Source organism: Macaca nemestrina, chromosome 1, assembly GCF_043159975.1.
Source record: "Macaca nemestrina isolate mMacNem1 chromosome 1, mMacNem.hap1, whole genome shotgun sequence".
Classification (NCBI taxonomy): Eukaryota; Metazoa; Chordata; class Mammalia; order Primates; family Cercopithecidae; genus Macaca; species Macaca nemestrina.
The window spans coordinates 209,535,165-209,551,929 of record NC_092125.1 but is presented as its reverse complement, the minus strand read 5'-3'; the positions used below and the strand labels follow the sequence as shown (position 1 = coordinate 209,551,929).

The window sequence follows — 16,765 nt, the reverse complement described above, 5'->3', positions numbered from 1 at the left end:
AATCTCATGTGATGTGAAAACTCAATGTTTTGGCCAGGTGCAATGGCTCATGCCTATAATCCCAGCACTCTGGGAGGCCAACGCAGGAGGACTGCTTGAGTTCAGGAGTTCAAGACCAGCCTGGGCAACATAGTGAGACCTCGTCTCTACAAAAAATAGAAAAATTAACCAGGCATGGTGGCATGTACCTGTAGTCCCAGCTACTCAGGAGGCTGAGGTGGGAGGATCGCTTGAGCCTGGATGGTTGAGGCTATGATTGTGCCACTGCACTCCAGCCTAGGCAACAGAGCAGACCCCATCTCAAAACAAACAAAACAAAACAAAACAAAAAACCCTCAACTTTTGCAAAAGTTGCTGTGTTAGAGGAATTTAGAGAAAAAAAAAAATTACTGCAGTCCTTAGGGTGACTTTGACAAAAGAAGCAGTTTGCAATCAACATTAGTTAAACGAATGAAAGTGAAGAACTTAGTTAAGACAAGATGGGGAGCAGGAGCAGCAGGGTTGGAGGCAGCAGGAACCACAGAAGCAGCAAGCAGGAAGCAGGAAGGGTGATCTGCTGGGTATACCTCTGTGACGGTGCTGGGCTCAACTGCTGGAGAGCCCTTGGGGTCATAATCCAACCCTGATTCCTCAGTTTACATCTAACAGGGATTAGATGTGCTGTACACATTTTAGTCCATCTTCCTGCCCCATGATGCAGGCACTGAGTGCCTTTGATGTTAACCTTCACCGTGCCTCACTTTGCCTCTGAAAGGCCTTGAGTGGGTAATCAGAGCTGATTTTCTTCTAACTGCACTGCACATTCCTTTTTTTTTTTTATTTTGAGACGGAGCCTTGCTATGTTGTCCAGGCTGGTCTCAGACTCCTGGCCTCAACCGATCCTCCCGCCTCAGCCTCCTGAGTTGCTGGGACTATGGGTGCGCACCACCGCGCAGCTGCGGGTCCTTGCAGGTGGGAGCTGAGCCCAGTTATTTTCCCTGCTCTGTGACCCTGCTTCCCTCTCTGCCGGCTAAGGGAGGAGACACCAGCTGCCTTCCAAGCTGTGCTCAGGCGCTTTGTCATCATAGCTGTTATTAGTAATAATAATACCTGCCAATGTAAGCCTCGGTTCTACCACTGAAACGCGCTGAACAGTTTAGACCCCGGCTCTTCCCTTTGCCTAATAGTTGTAATCATGTCCCATGGTCTCCTAGGGCGTCGGAGACAAGCAAGCAAGACTGCATGGAAGGGTTTTTACACGAAAAAGAAAGCATTAAACATGTGAATTGTACGACAACAGTAGATAGGGCATAGGAGGAAGAGGAGTAAGAAGAGGAGGGAGAGCGGGAGGAGGGAGAAGAGCACGAGTGGGGAGGAGGGGAGAGGAGGGGAAGGGGAAGAGGGTTGTACCCGCCAGGGCGGGACCCAGCCTGTGCCGTCCCACACCTGGTGCTAGCTCCAGCTCAGGTACTTGAGGCCGCCTCTCCTCGGGCAATAAGGCGCCGGCAAGTCCCCCGCATCTGATAATATCCGGGCCGCCGGTTGCCGGGAGGTGAACCGAGGTAAACTCGCCGCGCGCGGGGCGCAGTGTACATAGTAACCAGCCCTGAGTAAACGTTCGTCATATTCCTATGAGCTGCCCCGGAGACTGTCCTACGGGGCTAGCAGGAAAAGGAGATCGGCTCTCTCCGCTCCCGGTGGAAAACGAGAAGGTCGCCAGAGGTCCTGTTTTTGGGGGGATCTAAAGCCCCCGCCCCAGCGCTACAGCCCAAGCCCCCTACAGGCTGGGGACCAAGGACCCGGAGGAGCGGAAGGAGGGCGCGCGCGGCGAGACACCCCCGCCCCGGCCCCCGCGCGCCCCCGCCCCGGCCCCGGCCTCGGCCGGGCCTCCGGCGCCTGCGCCGCCGTGCGCGCGCCCTGCCAGAACAGGAGGGGACAAGGCGGGCGCGCGCAGGGGCCCGGGAGCGCGCGCGGCGCCGGCAGCCTCGCTCAGCCGGGACACCGCCCTAGTCCGCGCCTAGGCGGCCGCTCTCTCCAGCGTCGAGGGCGTGGCGGCGAGGCTGCTGCTGCCCGCGGCTCCTTGCTTTGCCCTCGGCCCCGCCTGCCGCCTGCCAGGCTCTCGGAGGCCTCGCAGCTCGCGGCCCCAGGCTCCCCGCAGACCCGTCGGGCCGCCAGGGCTCGTCCGCCGTCCTCCCGGCTCCGGTCCTGCGGCGGCGGGGCGTGCAGGTGAGGCTCCTTGGCGCCCGCCCTCTCCAGCAGGTCTGCACACAGCGCGGGGCGGGGGTGGGGCGCGGGGCGGGGGCGGGGGGCGTGAAAAGTTAAAAAAAAGGAAGAAGCCACCCCAAGAAGCCCGGGAGGGGTGGGAGCCCCCAGCCGCAGGACCCGGAGATGCTGCCGCGCGCGACGTCGCCTCCCGCCGCACCCTTCTCCCTCGTGGGGTCTAGTCTGGCAGCCTCGAGGGTGGTGTCCCGGAAAACAAAACAAAAGTGTTTTGTCTTCTCCACCAACGATTTTCTCCCACCAAGTGTTTGACTTTTTGAAAAGCCGACAGGCCCAGCCTGCCTCTGAAGGCAGGAGCGGTGCATGGGCGCCTGGAAGGTGGAAGACCCCTGTCTTTCTCCCTTGCCCCGCTGCCCCCACGGTGCGTGGATCACCATCGCATCAGTGACTCCCTAACTTCTTGAAACTTGTCTGTCTGCTTCTGTCCGCCGCCTGGACAGGTAGGGCAGGAGTGATCTGTTCCAGGTTGATTTCGTCTAGCTTCCGTGCAAAATCTGATCATCTCCTTTAGAGATTAGGATTCTAGTGTAGGAAGCAATCCAGATCCGTGTTTCAGATACAAACAAGGATTATTTAAAGTGATGTTTTCCTGTAGTGCTGAAAGCCAAAAATACTCGCTTTCACTTGTTGGAAGCCACCGAGTACACCACATTTATTTGAACTTTTCATAGAAGTCTCTGATGTACTATTTGGCAAAAGAAGCAATTGATTTATCGGTAGCTGTGATTACATACGATGTAATTTGTTCTAAGACTGTTTCATTGGCTTTAGTTCAATATGTTAAGCTCTGTAAACACGTAATTCAGGAGCTAGATATGCATCACACAAATGTGTTCTTTTTGGTGGGGATTTAAATTGATCTTCTAGAAATGGGCTTTCCATGCAAAAAGACTGTGAAAAGCCTGAAAACTGAGTCTCTTCGTTAGCCAGGTCATCAGCTTTACATTTTACTGCATTGGCAAGCCTTGCCTTTTTTCTTTTCTTTTCTTTTCCTTTCCTTTCCTTTCGTGTCCTGTCCTGTCCTGTCCTTTCCTTCTTTTTGAGGCATAGGCCTGGCTCTGTCACCCAGGCTGGAGTGCAGTGGTGCAGACACAACTCACTGCAGCCTCAACTTCCCAGGATCAAGCGATCCTCCCACCTCTCAGCGTCCCGAGTAGCTGGGACTGCAGGTGCCGGCTAATTTTTTGTAGAGATTGGGTCTCACCATGTTGCCCGGCTGTTCTTGAACTCCTGGGCCCAAGCCTTCCGTCCACCTCTGCCTCCCAGAGTGCTGGGATTACAGGCATGAGCCACTGCGCCCGGCCTAGACCTTTTTTCTTAGCCTGGAAACAGATTTCAGTGCTTTTCTAGGAAACAAGATTTTTCCTGTTGTTGAAATACAACGTTTGTAAAGGTTTCAAACATGTGAACATTAGGTAACAGACAAGAGCAGATTTTGTATGGTGTTAGAGTTGTTGATTGAAGGACTTAAAACATGAAAAGTCGTGTGAACCGGAAATCCATTAGCCTGAAGCCTGTGAAATAATGGAAGCTCTGAAGTTCAACACCATTTGTTACTTAGAAAAAAAACCCACAGAAGGTGGAGGTAGGACAGCAGCCTCCACTTTCTCCCTAGAATGTAAAGGTTCTATCCAGGGGAAAGGAATTACACACAGCACAACAAATAGCGTCAGTCTTATATATCTCAACTTCAGTTATTCTTTAAAGCCTGTTGTTTTCATGTGTTTTGTAGGCTGGTGGTGGTTGTTTATTTCTATCTGTCTCTTGCTAACAAATTCCTGGTGGAGTGGAACCTCAATTTTAACAGGACTAATTCTAGGTTATGTGTGAAAACAGGACATGGGTCACTGAAACATACAAAATACAAAATCAGATTTTCACCTGTTTTACTTTACTGTCGCACCAAATTTTTCTTACATACAGCTACTAAAAAATAGTACAGTTCTACCTGTAAGGGGTAAATGAGTAGAGAATAGAAGGTGGGGCTTTGTGAAAGCCGTTTGGAACTTCCCATTGATGGTCCTAAGTGGCTTTTCGTTGTTTTCGTTTTCTTTTTCTTTTGTTTTTCTTTTGAGATAAGTTCTCCTTCTGTTGCCCAGGCTGGAGTGCAGTGGTGCAAACACAGCTCACTGCAGCCTTGGCCTCCCAGGCTGAAGTAGGCCTCCCACCGCAGCCTCCTGAGTGGCTGAGACTACAGACGTGCACCATGTATTTTTTTGCAGAGACGAGGTTTTGCCATGTTGCCCGGGCTGGTCTTGAACTCTGGAGTTCTGGCAGCCCGCCTGCCTCCACCTCCCGAAGTGCTGGGATTACAGGCATGAGCCACCACACCAGTCCAGGTGTTTCGTTTTGTTTTTTAACTTAGTTGAAATTTATAATTTAGAAATTTATAAAAGGAACTTAGTAGCCCAAAGCACCTGTGTTTATTTTATATATTTTATACATTTTATGTATTTTATTTTGTTCATTTTATAAATACGGAAAAGGCAAGTGATTTTTCCCAAGGTTATTCAGCAGGACGCTTGTCGAGCTGATAATGGAGCACTTGTTTGCTTCCAGTATTGCTTGCCAGCATTTTTAACACACACAAAAAGTAAAAAGTGCTTCTAGCTAAGATATTGAAATGTTCACCAAGTTGGGAAGCCTATTAATTTGAAAAATTATTATTTTAATCCTGGAGGAGGAAAAAACTTGCCTTTTCCTGATCAGAACAGAAAATGCAAGATCCATGCCACGTGCTTGACATTTTGCCTTGATAGATGACTTTTGTCACAGGCTTGTTGTGGCGGACCAGATGGTCATGCTACTTGGAGTTTTTCCACTCATTTGATATTTCCACGAAGAAACAATTTGCCAGAAGCCAGCGGCAGTTACAGCTGTGCTAGAGATGATGGGAAACCTGGAATAGCATAGACTTTTTGCTTACAGGAGCTGGAGGATATTGGTCCAGCCCATTCTGCTGGGCCAGTCAGGAGTTCCCTGGATTGGTACACTGAGGAACAGTTGAGTCTTGCGATGGTTGGAGCAGAGCGGTAATCACACCACTGCGCTATAGCCTGGGTGACAGAGACCCTGTCTCTAAAAAAAGAAAAAAGAAAGCAATATAGATATCTTGGGACAAAAGACAAATAATTTGACAATAATCTAAAAAAAAAAAAAAGGAAGGAAAATAGCTAAGACGTTATTAGGATAACTGACAAAATTTGGATCCAGATTATGCATTTGACAAATTATGTATTAGATAATAGTATTATATCAATGTTAAATTTCCTATTTTTGATAAATATCTTATGGGTTGTGTAAGAAAATGATCTTGTTTTTATACACTGAAGTATTTGGAAGTAAAAGGGGTATGTTCCATCTTTCAATGGCTCAGGAAAATGCACATCTATAAAAATAGAGAAAGATAAAGCAGATGGACAAAACAGAAGGAATTAGTGACTCTGGGTAAAGGATACAGCGTACCCGAATTCCTTGTGCTATTCTTATAACTTCTGTTTGAAGTTATATCAAGAAAAAAAGGTACTCAAAATTGAAGATAGAAAACAGGAAACGAAGGTGTGACATTCTAAGAATTTTTTTTTAAGTCAGGTGAAGGATTATTTCCTGTGTTCTGTTTTTTAAAATCTTCTTACGGGTTAGACAAGGGAACTTGAAACAAACAAACAAAATCTTATCAAGAATAGGTTGACTTTCTCAAATTTCAAAATCTGGTCAGCCAGAGCTCCTCAATTTGTCAGCCTCCAAAAACCCAGGCACGGTATTTTCTTTACCTCTTTTTAATGGGTTGGGAATAGGATAGAAACATTAGTGCCTCTAAGAGAGAAAACACAAAGACAGCCCGCCTTTAGAGATACTAAAAGTAAATTGCTTTGATTTTATCATTTCCCTGCCTAAAAACCCTCAATGGCATGCCGATATTGACATGGTCTTTTTTTTTTTTTTTTGACATGGTCTTTATGTCAAAACTCTGTAACCCTACTTTCTTGGCAACCTGGCCCATACCTGCCTTTCCGACTGTCTCATGCCACCCCCACCAAACACCTTGCACCTTAGCCATGCCAGATCACGTGAACACGCGGGTCCTATTGTCTTCCTGCCTTTGTTCATGTCCTGCTGGCTTTGCATGGAATACTCCCCATTCTTTTCCTTCTGAAATTCTGTTCATCCTGGAAGTCTCACCATCGCCTCCTTTGGGAAGCTATCTCTAATTCCATGCAGAATTCAATTTACCTGTGTCTGTGCTGACATATCAGTGGGGTCACCACAATGCTACCTGCTTTTATTCAGCCTCCCTTATTTAAGCATACACTGTGAGCGGGAAACTGTGCCAGGGCCTGGGGCTTCACATATACAGTCTTGTAGCTAGGGGTGATTTGTAAACAAATAATCACAACATAAGTGTGTAACAGAAAAACGAACCAAGCCCTGTAAGAGCTAAGTCCACCTGATAACTTTGTCTTGAAGAAAAGACTAATAGCCACAGTGAGATACAGTGTCACTCCCTGCCCTGCTCCCCCAGGGCCCCTTTCCAGATTGGAGATTTCTGGCACAATAAATGAATAAGCTAAAAACAGTTGTTGTACCTGTGGGCCACCCAGATAGATATATTCAATAGAAAGTGAACATTTATGGCTGGGTGTGGTGGCTCACGCCTGTAATCCCAGCACTTTGGGAGTCCGAGGAGGGTAGATCACCTGACCTCAGGAGTTTGAGACCAGCCTGCCCAACATGATGAAACCCTATCTCTGCTAAAAATACAAAAAGTTAGCCAGGTGTGGTGGCGCGTGCCTGTAGTCCCAGCTACTCGGGAGACTGAGGCAGGAGAATCGCTTGAAACCTGGAGGTGGAGGTTGCCAGCGAGCCGCGATCGTGCCACTGCACTCCAGCCTGGACAATAAGAGCGAAACTCCGTTTCAAAAAAAAAAAAAAAAAAAGAAAGCAAAGAAAGAAATTGAAAAATACAAGACTAGAACTCGAGAGAGAGAGTGAATCCTGATATATAAATTTGAACATAGCTATATAGATCAGTGATTTTCAGGATTTGTAGGCAGGAAAGACCAACAGACAGATCACAGTCTCTTGGGGACATGGTACTTTTCCAAACTACCTATCCTCCTTCTTGCTCAAGGTTCTGCTCTGACTTCCCTCCCAACTTTGGTGACATTCATCCTCTCTTAAGGTCGTTGCATGAAATGAGAGCCAGTATTGACACAGGTGTGTGTGAACCATAGGGAGGCAGGAACTTAGTTGAGAACCTCTGGTGGTTAGGCAGCTAAATACTCCAGTGTGGATGAAATCACCCAGGAGAGGAAGATGAGGAAAAGAGGATGAGGATGTAGAGAAAGAGGAGGCAGTAAAAAAGATAGAGTTGGTGAGGAAGAAGGGCCAGGAAGAGCCAAGACCCAGAAGGCAGGGACACAGAGAGGTCCAAGAATGAGTGGAATAGGCAGGCCGGTCATGTGCTACAGATACAGGCTGAGACTTAACACTGGGTTTCAACTGCAGGCTTGTTCGGGGATGTCGTGGGTTTTGTTACAGATCATTGTAATAAAGCCAGTCACATGAATTTTGGTTTCCCAGTGCATATAAAAGTCTTGTTTACACTATACTGTAGTCTATTAAGTGTGCAATAGCATACGTCTTCTAAAAATGTATATACCAGGCCGGGCGCGGTGGCTCAAGCCTGTAATCCTAGCACTTTGGAGGCCGAGACAGGCGGATCACGAGGTCAGGAGATCGAGACCATCCTGGCTAACATGGTGAAACCCCGTCTCTACTAAAAAATACAAAAAACTAGCCAGGCGAGGTGGCGGGCGTCTGTAGTCCCAGCTACTCGGGAGGCTGAGGCAGGAGAATGGCGTAAACCCAGGAGGCGGAGCTTACAGTGAGCTGAGATCTGGCCACTGCACTCCAGCCTGGGTGACAGAGCCAGACTCCGTCTCAAAAAAAAAAAAATGTATATACCTTCATTTAAAAAATACTTTGTTGCTGAAAAATGCTAACGATCGGCTGGTGTAGTGGCTCACACCTATAGTCCCAGTACTTTAGGAGGCTGGGGTGAGTGAATCACTTGAGCTCACGAGTTCGAGACCAACCTGGCCAACATGGCAAAACCCCATCTCTACAAAGAATACAAAAATTAACCGGGCATGGTGGTGTGCGCTTGTAGTTCCAGCTACTTGGGAGGCTGAGGTGGGAGGATCACCTGAGCCTGGGAAGGTCAAGGCTACAGTGAACCATGATTACGCCACTGCACTAGAGTCTGGGCAACAGAGTTAGACCCCCATCTAAAAAAATAATGCTGATGACTGAGTCGTAATCTTTTTGTTGGTGGAAGGTCTTGCCTTGAGGTTGACGGCTGCTAACTGATCAGGGTGGTGATGCTGTAGTTTGGGGTGGCTGTGGCAATTATTAAAATAAGACAACAGCATTTCATGACAGATTTCTCTGTAGTATGTGATGCTGTTTGATAGCATTTTACCTACAATAGGAGTTCTTTCAAATTTGCAGCCAATCCTCTAATCCCTGCCATTGCTTTATCAACTAAGTTTATGGAATATTGTAAATCCTTTGTTGCCATTTCAATGATGTTTACAATATCTTCCCCAGGAGTAGATTTTATCTCAGGTGGCCGCCTTCTTTGCTCATTCACAGGAAGCCAACTCCCATCCATTCAAGTTTTGTTTGAGATTGCAGGAATTCAGTCACATCTTTAGGCTCCACTTCTAATTCTAGTTCTCTTGGTATTTCCACCACATCTGCAGTTATTTTCTCCCCTGATGTCTTGAACACCTCAGAGTCATCCATGAGGGTTGAAATCAACTTCTTCCCAACTCTTGTTGATGTTGCAATTTTGACCTCCTCCCATGAATCACGAATGTTCTGAATGGCATCTAGAATGGTGACTTCTTTCCAGAAAGTTTTCCATTTACTTTGCCCAGATCCATCTGAGGAATTGCCGTCTCTGGCAGCTGTATGCTTATGAAATGTATTTCTTAAAATAGTAAGACTTGAAAGTCAGAGTTACTCCTTGATCCATGGGCTGCAGAATGGATATTGTGTTAGCAGACAGGAAAAGAAATCTCCCTGTGTATTTCTGTCAGAGCTCCTGGGTGACCAAGCGCATTGTCAACGAGCAGTAATATTTTGAAAGGAATCTCTCTTTTTTTTTCTTAGCAGTAGGTCTCAAGAATGGGCTTAAAACATACAGGAAACCATACTGTAAACAGATGTGCGGTCATCCAGGCTGTATTGTTCTGTTCATAGAGCACAGGCATTGTAGATTTAGCACAGTTCTTAAGGGCCGTAGGATTTTTAGAATGGTGAATGAGCATTGGCTTTAACTTATAGTCACCAGCTATGTTAGCCCCTAACGAAAGAGTCAGCCTGTTCTTCGAGGCTTTGAAGCCAGGCATTGACTTCTAGCTGTGAAAGTCCTAGATGCATCTTCTTCCAATAGAAGGCTATTTTGTCTATATTGAAAATCTGTTGAGTGTGGCCACCTTCATCAGTGACCTTAGCTAGATCTGCTGGAGAACTTGCTGCAGCTTCCACATCAGCACTTGCTGCTTCACCTTGCACTTCCATGTTACAGAGACAGTTTCTTTCCTTCAGCCTCATAAACCAACCTCTGCTAGCTTCAGACTTTTCTTCTGCAGCTTCCTCAGCTCTCTCAGCCTTCATAGAAGTGAAGAGAGTTAGGGCCTTGCACTGGATTAGACTTTGGTTTAAGGGAATGTTGTGGCTGGTTTGATCTTCTATCTAGATCACTCAGACTTTCCATATCATTTTAAGGCTGTTTTTGCCTTTTTAACATTTGTGTGTTCACTGGAGTAGCACTTTCAATATCCTTTGGGAACTTTTCCTTTGCATTCACAACTTGACTGATTGGTCAAGAGACTTAGCTTTCAGCGTCTCGGGACGAATCTTCCTCAGTGGGCTTAATCATTGCTGACTTTTGATTTGAAATGAGAGACTCACAAAGCTTCCTTTCACTTGAACACTTAGAGGCCATTGAAGGGTTATCAGTTGACCTAATTTCAGTATTGTCGTGTCTCAGGGAGTGGGGAGGCTTGAGGAGAGGGAGAGAGTCGGGGGAATGGCCCCAGTCAGTGGAGCAGTTAGAACACCCACAACACATACTGATTAAGAACACCCACAGCCAGGTACCGTGGCTCACGCCTGTAATCCCAGCACTTTGGGAGCCGAGGTGGGCAGATCACAAGGTTAAGAGATCGAGGCCATCCTGGCCAATATGGTGAAACCCTGTCTCTATTAAAAATACAAAAAATTAGCTGGGTGTGGTGGCGTACACCTGTAGTCCCAGCTACTCGGGAGGCTGAGGCAGGAGAATCTCTTGAACCCGGGAGGTGGAGGTTGCAGTGAGCCAAGATCACCTCACTGCACCCCAGCCTGGCGACAGAGTGAGACTCCGTCTCAAAACAAAACACCCACACCATGTATTGGTTAAGGACACTTACATGTATTCATTGATTAAGAACACCCATGTGTATTGATTAAGAACACCCACAACATGTATTGATTAAGTTTGCCGTCTTATAAGGGTGCGGTTCATGGTGCCCCCAAACAATTACAATGGTAACATCAAAGATCACTGACCACAGATCACCATAACAGATACAATAATAATGAAAAGGTCTGAAATATTGTGAGAATTACCAGAACATGTCAAACATGAAGTGAGCACATCCTGTTTGAAAATGGCACTGATAGACTTGCTCAATGCAGGGTTGTCACACGACTTCACTTTGGAAAAAACGCAGTTCTGTGTGATACAGTGACGCGTGATAAAATGTGGGATGCCTGTTGGGAAGCCGTTGCCATCCATGAGGAGGGCAGCTGCAGGCAAAAGGTAGTGCGGAGGCCAAACTGCACCTAATTCAGGAGTGACTAGAGCAGAGGGAGCGCGGCAAGAAGATACCACATTTCCCAGGAGCCGGTAGGAAGGTGAAGGAGAATTAGGACCAGTGTGAAGGGAGGGTAGAATCCAGATGGTAGGGCTTATGGGAACACATATGTTTGCTGAGGAAGAGGAACAAGTGGAGAAGGAGGAATTGAAAGTATAGCTGACAGTTTGGGAGGCCGAGGTGGGCCAATAACTTAAGGTCAGGAGTTTGAGACCAGCCTGGCCAACATGGTGAAACCCCGTCTCTACTAAAAATACAAAAATTAGCCGGGCATGGTGGTGCATGCCTATAGTCCCAGCTACTTGGGAGGCTGAGGCAGGAGAATGGCTTGAACCTGCGAGGCGGAGGTTGCAGTGAGCCAAGATCGCACTACTGCACTCCAGCCTGGGTGGCAGGATAAAATTCTGTCTCAAAAAAAAAAAAAAAAAAAAAAATTAAGTACAGCTGACAGCTGATGGAATGAAGTTCTTTAGGAGAATGGGTGCTTACCATTGTTGAGGAGAAGAAATGCTGGCTTTGCTGGGAGTGCCTTGAGGGTAGGAACCATGTTTTCTTCACTCCCCAACACCAAGCAGTAGGCACTCAGAAAATGTGTATACAAATGAGTAAAGATTTTACTTCTTAGAAGTAGTCTTGATTAGTATTATAGAATACCAAAAAACCTCACTATTTTTATTCTATAATTACCATTCTATATTGTACTGTGTATAAGCAATGTATTGTGACCTTCTGTTCTTTGAAATAAAAGTGAAAAATCACAAATCAGGTGGTATTGAGGTAGTAATGGTAATCATAATCACTTAGTTTGTCTGTGCCTGCTACGTATTTCTTAAATTCTGCCCCTACATCTTGAAATGTGTCATGTCCAAGACTCTGTGCTCGGTGGATGTGATGTGCAATTCATTGGAAGAGGCAGACATGCACAGAAACAGTCTATGAGAGGCAGATTCTGTCCTGTTATTCCACTCAGGGACACTGTCAGCTTCAGACATTTGTCTTAAAATTGGTTATTTTTTAAAGTTCAGAAAAAGGGGCTGGGCGCAGTGGCTCATGCTTGTAATCCCAGCACTTTGGAAGGCCGAGGCGGGCGGATCATGAGGTCTGGAGATGGAGACCATCCTGGCTAACATGGTGAAACCCTGTCTCTACTAAAAATACAAAAAATTAGCTGGGCGTGGTGGCAGGTGCCTGTAGTCCCAACTACTTGGGAGGCTGAGGCAGGAGAATGGTGTGAACCCGGGAGGCAGAGCTTGCAGTGAGCCGAGATTGTGCCACTGTACTCCAGCCTGGGTGACAGAGCAAGACTCCGTCTCAAAGAAAGTTCAGAAAAATGACATCTTTTTATTTTTTTAAATTTTTTGTAGAGGCAAGGTCTCACTATGTTGCCAGGCTGGTCTTGAACTCCTGAGCTCAAGTGATCCTTTGATCACTGCCTCAGCCTCCCAAAGTGCTGGGATTGGCTAGGCGTGGTGGCTCTCACCCGTAATCCCAGCACTTTGGGCGGCCGAGGTCTGCAGATCACCTGAGGTCAGGAGTTGGAGACCAGCCTGGCCAACATGGTGAAATCCCATCTCTACCAAAAAATACAAAAAATTAGCCAGGCATGGTGGTACACGCCTGTAGTGGAGGCTGAGGCATGAGAATTGCTTGAACCCAGGAGGTGGAGGTTGCAGTAAGCTGAGATCGAGCCACTGCACTCCAGCCTGGGCAACACAACACGACTCCATCTCAAAAAAAAAAAAAAAAAAAAGTGCTGGGATTATAGGCATGAGCCACCACACCTGGCTCTCTTTTTGATTTTCTGTGTTAAATTTTGCCTACTGCAAATATTTAAGATATTAACAAAGACTGAATTTATAGACAGCTTTTGATTCTGTGTAACTTAATTCTTTCAAGTGTATTCAAAAAGAACAAATTGGTTAGGAGAGGTAGAGTCAGCTCATCACAGACCATATTTCAGGGTGCAGATGGTGAGAGAATTAGTGTGGGTTGTATTTGGCTGTGCCAGTTACACTGTTGTAGATGGAAAACCCCAAACAAATATGTGGAGGCTCTTCTGGTTCACATTTTTCTTTCTACTGCTTATAAACTGGAGTACATATTGATATGATCTCATTTTATATTACCCTTTTTTCCATAAGTTCACTAGAAAACGTTTTGCCTTTTTTTCTTAATAAATTATTGCCAGTGAAATATGTTACATAAAATATGCTAAGCAAATCAAATTAGCGTATCTAGAATTCACTTATGAGGACTGAAATGCTTTGATTTAAATACTGATTTATCTTTCTAAATAAGATTCCTTCATTTGATGAATTGTAGCCTGGAGACATTGATTGATTGGAACATTATTTGGCCTTCAGAGTTTTACCTCTGCGTTTTCTTTTTTTTTTTAACAGTGGGTGCCTGATCCTAGGACTATACAGACGGAAAAGGCCCACTTTGGGGGATAATGCTGAGAGACACTATGAAATCTTGGAATGATAGCCAGTCAGATCTGTGTAGCACTGACCAAGAAGAGGAAGAAGAGATGATTTTTGGTGAAAATGAAGATGATTTGGATGAGATGATGGATTTAAGTGATCTGCCTACCTCACTTTTTGCTTGCAGCGTCCATGAAGCCGTGTTTGAGGCACAAGAGGAGAAGGTAGGCATCTATCCTCCCTTTGCCTGCATTTGTAGCATGTTGAATGTGTGTGGATTTGGGGAAACAGGACATGACTGGTCCCTGACAAATTAAGTGTAGAAAATGTATGTCCACTTTTAGGCCGGGCGCATTGGCTCACACCTGTAATCCCAACACTTTGGGGGGCTGAGGCGGGCAGATCACCTGAGGTCAGGAGTTCGAGATGAGCCTGGGCAACATGTAGAAGCCCTGTCTCTACTAAAAATGCAAAACCTAGCCAGGTGTGATGGCGCACACCTGTAATCCCAGCTACTCGCAGGGCTGAGGCAGGAGAATCACTTGAACCTGGGAGGCAGAGGTTGCAGTGAGCCAAGACCATGCCACTGCTCTTAAGCCTGGTGGACAGAGCGAGACTCCATCTCAAAAAAGAAAAGAAAATGTATGTCCACTTATAGATGTTGGCGCAGAATTTTTATTGTATTTTTAGAAGCGTATCAGTCTGCAGCAGATAGCAAATGTTTCAAAACCAGTCCTTCTCCATAGACGCTTTGAGAAGCACTGGCATTTAGTGAACTCTGAGTCAAGTCTTATTCAATCCATTTACTTATTTATTCACTTACTCATTTTCAGAGACTGTAATTAAAGAAAACCTGGAGATCTTTAGCCGGGCTTCCTGTTACTTGGGAGTGCATTCACAAAAGAAGGAATTCAGCTTTTTCCTGGGGCTGATCTACCTAAAACCCGTTAGGACTATTTATGATTTTGTCGTAACAAAATTGTTCACGTTTCTTATATTAGTTTCTACAACTGGGGAAAATGATTGAGCTTATTTTAAAGATTCCTTTAGTTCATTTATTATTTACCTAGAAAGAGAGTTTGTGTGTGTGTGTATGTGTGTGTGTGTGTATTTTGTTTTTCCCCGTGTGTGTGTGTGTGTGTGTGTGTATATTTTGTTTTTCCCCCTCATGACCTCACAAAAGGCTATAGGTCTTAGTCCCACAAAAGTAAAATAGCTCTGCCACTGGGATGTGTTTTCCATGTTCTGAGGCTTTTTCTCAAAATGCTATCGCTGGCCCTTTAGTTTTCAGCCAGTGCACCCAAAGTATTTCCCTTCCAGTGACTTTCTTGGAGCAGAACTTCAATACCGTTTAACTCAGGACATACTTGAGTGCCTACAATGTGCCAGGCACTGGTGCCAGTTGCTTCAGGTGATAGAGCGTGAGTCATGCAGCTTCTGTCTCATGGTGTCCAGCCCTGCAGCAAAATCAAGGCCAGGCAGCAGGGATGACAAGTAATTATGATATCAAATGGAATCTTAGTGCCTTTAGAAACACTTGAAAGTGGCCGGGCATGGTCGCTCATGCCTGTAGTCCAAGTACTTTGGGAGGCCAAGGCGGGTGGATCACGAGGTTGGGAGTTCCAGACCAGCCTGACCAACATGCTGAAACCCCGTCTCTACTAAAAATACCAAAATTGGCCGGGCGCGGTGGCTCAAGCCTGTGATCCCAGCACTTTGGGAGGCTGAGACGGGCGGATCACAAGGTCAGGAGATGGAGACCATTCTGGCTAACACGGTGAAACCCCGTCTCTACTAAAAAATACGAAAAACTAGCTGGGCGAGGTGGCGGGCGCCTGTAGTCCCAGCTACTCAGGAGGCTGAGGCAGGAGAATGGCGTGAACCCAGGAGGCGGAGCTTGCAGTGAGCCAAGATCGCACCACTGCACTCCAGCCTGGGTGACAGAGTGAGACTCCATCTCAAAAAAAAAAAAAAAAAAAAAAAATTACAAAAATTATCTGGGCATGTTGGCAGGTGCTTGTAATCCCAGCTACTCTGGAGGCTGAAACAGGAGAATTGCTTGAACCTGGGAAGCGGAGGTTGCAGTGAGCCAAGATCACGCCACTGCACCCCAGCGTGGGCAACAGAGTGAGACTCAGTCTCAAAGAAAAAAAAAAGAAAGAAAGAAACACTTGAAAGTATAGGGCCAGGCACGGTGGCTCGTGCCTGTAATCCCAGCATTTTGGGAGGCTATAGCGGGCAGATCACTTGAGCCCAGGGGTTCATGACCAGCCTGGGCAATATAGTGAGACCGTATCTCCATAAAATAAAAAAGTAATAATAATTTAAAAAGTGTGTAGAGGTAAGAAAGGAGGAAGGATCACAGCCAGTTGGAATAAAAGATCTCACAGGGAGGTGACATTGGAGAAGTGCTGTGAGAGATGGGTAGGATTTTAGCAGGGAAGGGAAAGCGAATTTTGGCCATAGGGAACAAAATGAGAAAAGAGCTGAATCGGGAGAGTGTGGGCCATTTCGGGAGTAGTGAGCCATTCTGTGTGCTTAGCACATAGCTGATATGTGGCCAGAGTCAGAAAAATCAGGCCAGAAGAGTAAGTATGGGGCTGCCCAGCACAACCCAGAGCTTGCCCTTTTGTGGGAAACCGTTGGAGGTTTTCTGAACGCAGAGCGGCCATCAGAGCTCCATGTCAGGAAGCTGAGCCCGCAGCACGTGGATGGTGGCGCCATGGGAGAAGAGGGCAGAGCAGGGAGCTCTCGGAGTGCACCCACCTGGAGATGACCCACCCGGAAGTGGAGCAGGGGAGGGGCAGCAGTCACCAGCTTTGTGTCTTTCAGGGTTGTTTCATTTACAAACGCTGTTTGCTCTCCCAAGTCCAGTCATAATTTAGACATTTTGAAATCATCCTTTTGAGTTTTCTCATGCTTTCTAAGAGCTCTAAGTTTTTATGTTACAAATAAGTTAACCTTGTTGTTTATTGTTGTAAGAAACCAGATGAATTGCCAATTTATGTTAAAATTATATACGTAGGAATTCTCTCAAGAAACCTCACAATCTTTTCTATTTCTACCTTTTCTTTTTAACTGTAGCTTGGGAAATTTTTAACCTGCAAAAAGGGTGAGTCCTTGTTGGGTTTCAGTTCAGTTTTTAAACCATTT

The 16,765-nt window shown here is 46.1% G+C and overlaps 1 protein-coding gene across 4 annotated transcripts in view; it reads left to right on the top strand.

Annotated features, from left to right (window-relative positions):
• The first annotated feature begins 1,522 nt into the window (after window positions 1-1,522).
• The window catches only part of LOC105494452 (RCAN family member 3), a 42,882-nt gene continuing 27,639 nt past the window's right edge, over window positions 1,523-16,765 (top strand). The window contains exons 1-2 of one of the 4 annotated variants that reach the window (XM_011762869.2): window positions 1,523-1,541; window positions 13,589-13,836. In XM_011762869.2, coding sequence (XP_011761171.1) covers window positions 13,642-13,836 — 195 coding nt within the window. In that variant the 5' untranslated portion in view covers window positions 1,523-1,541; window positions 13,589-13,641. Of the gene's footprint in view, window positions 1,542-1,636; window positions 1,692-1,987; window positions 2,239-13,588; window positions 13,837-16,765 lie in introns of those variants that run through there. The other 3 variants (XM_011762870.3, XM_071098554.1, XM_011762868.3) reach the window with 3 other exon arrangements.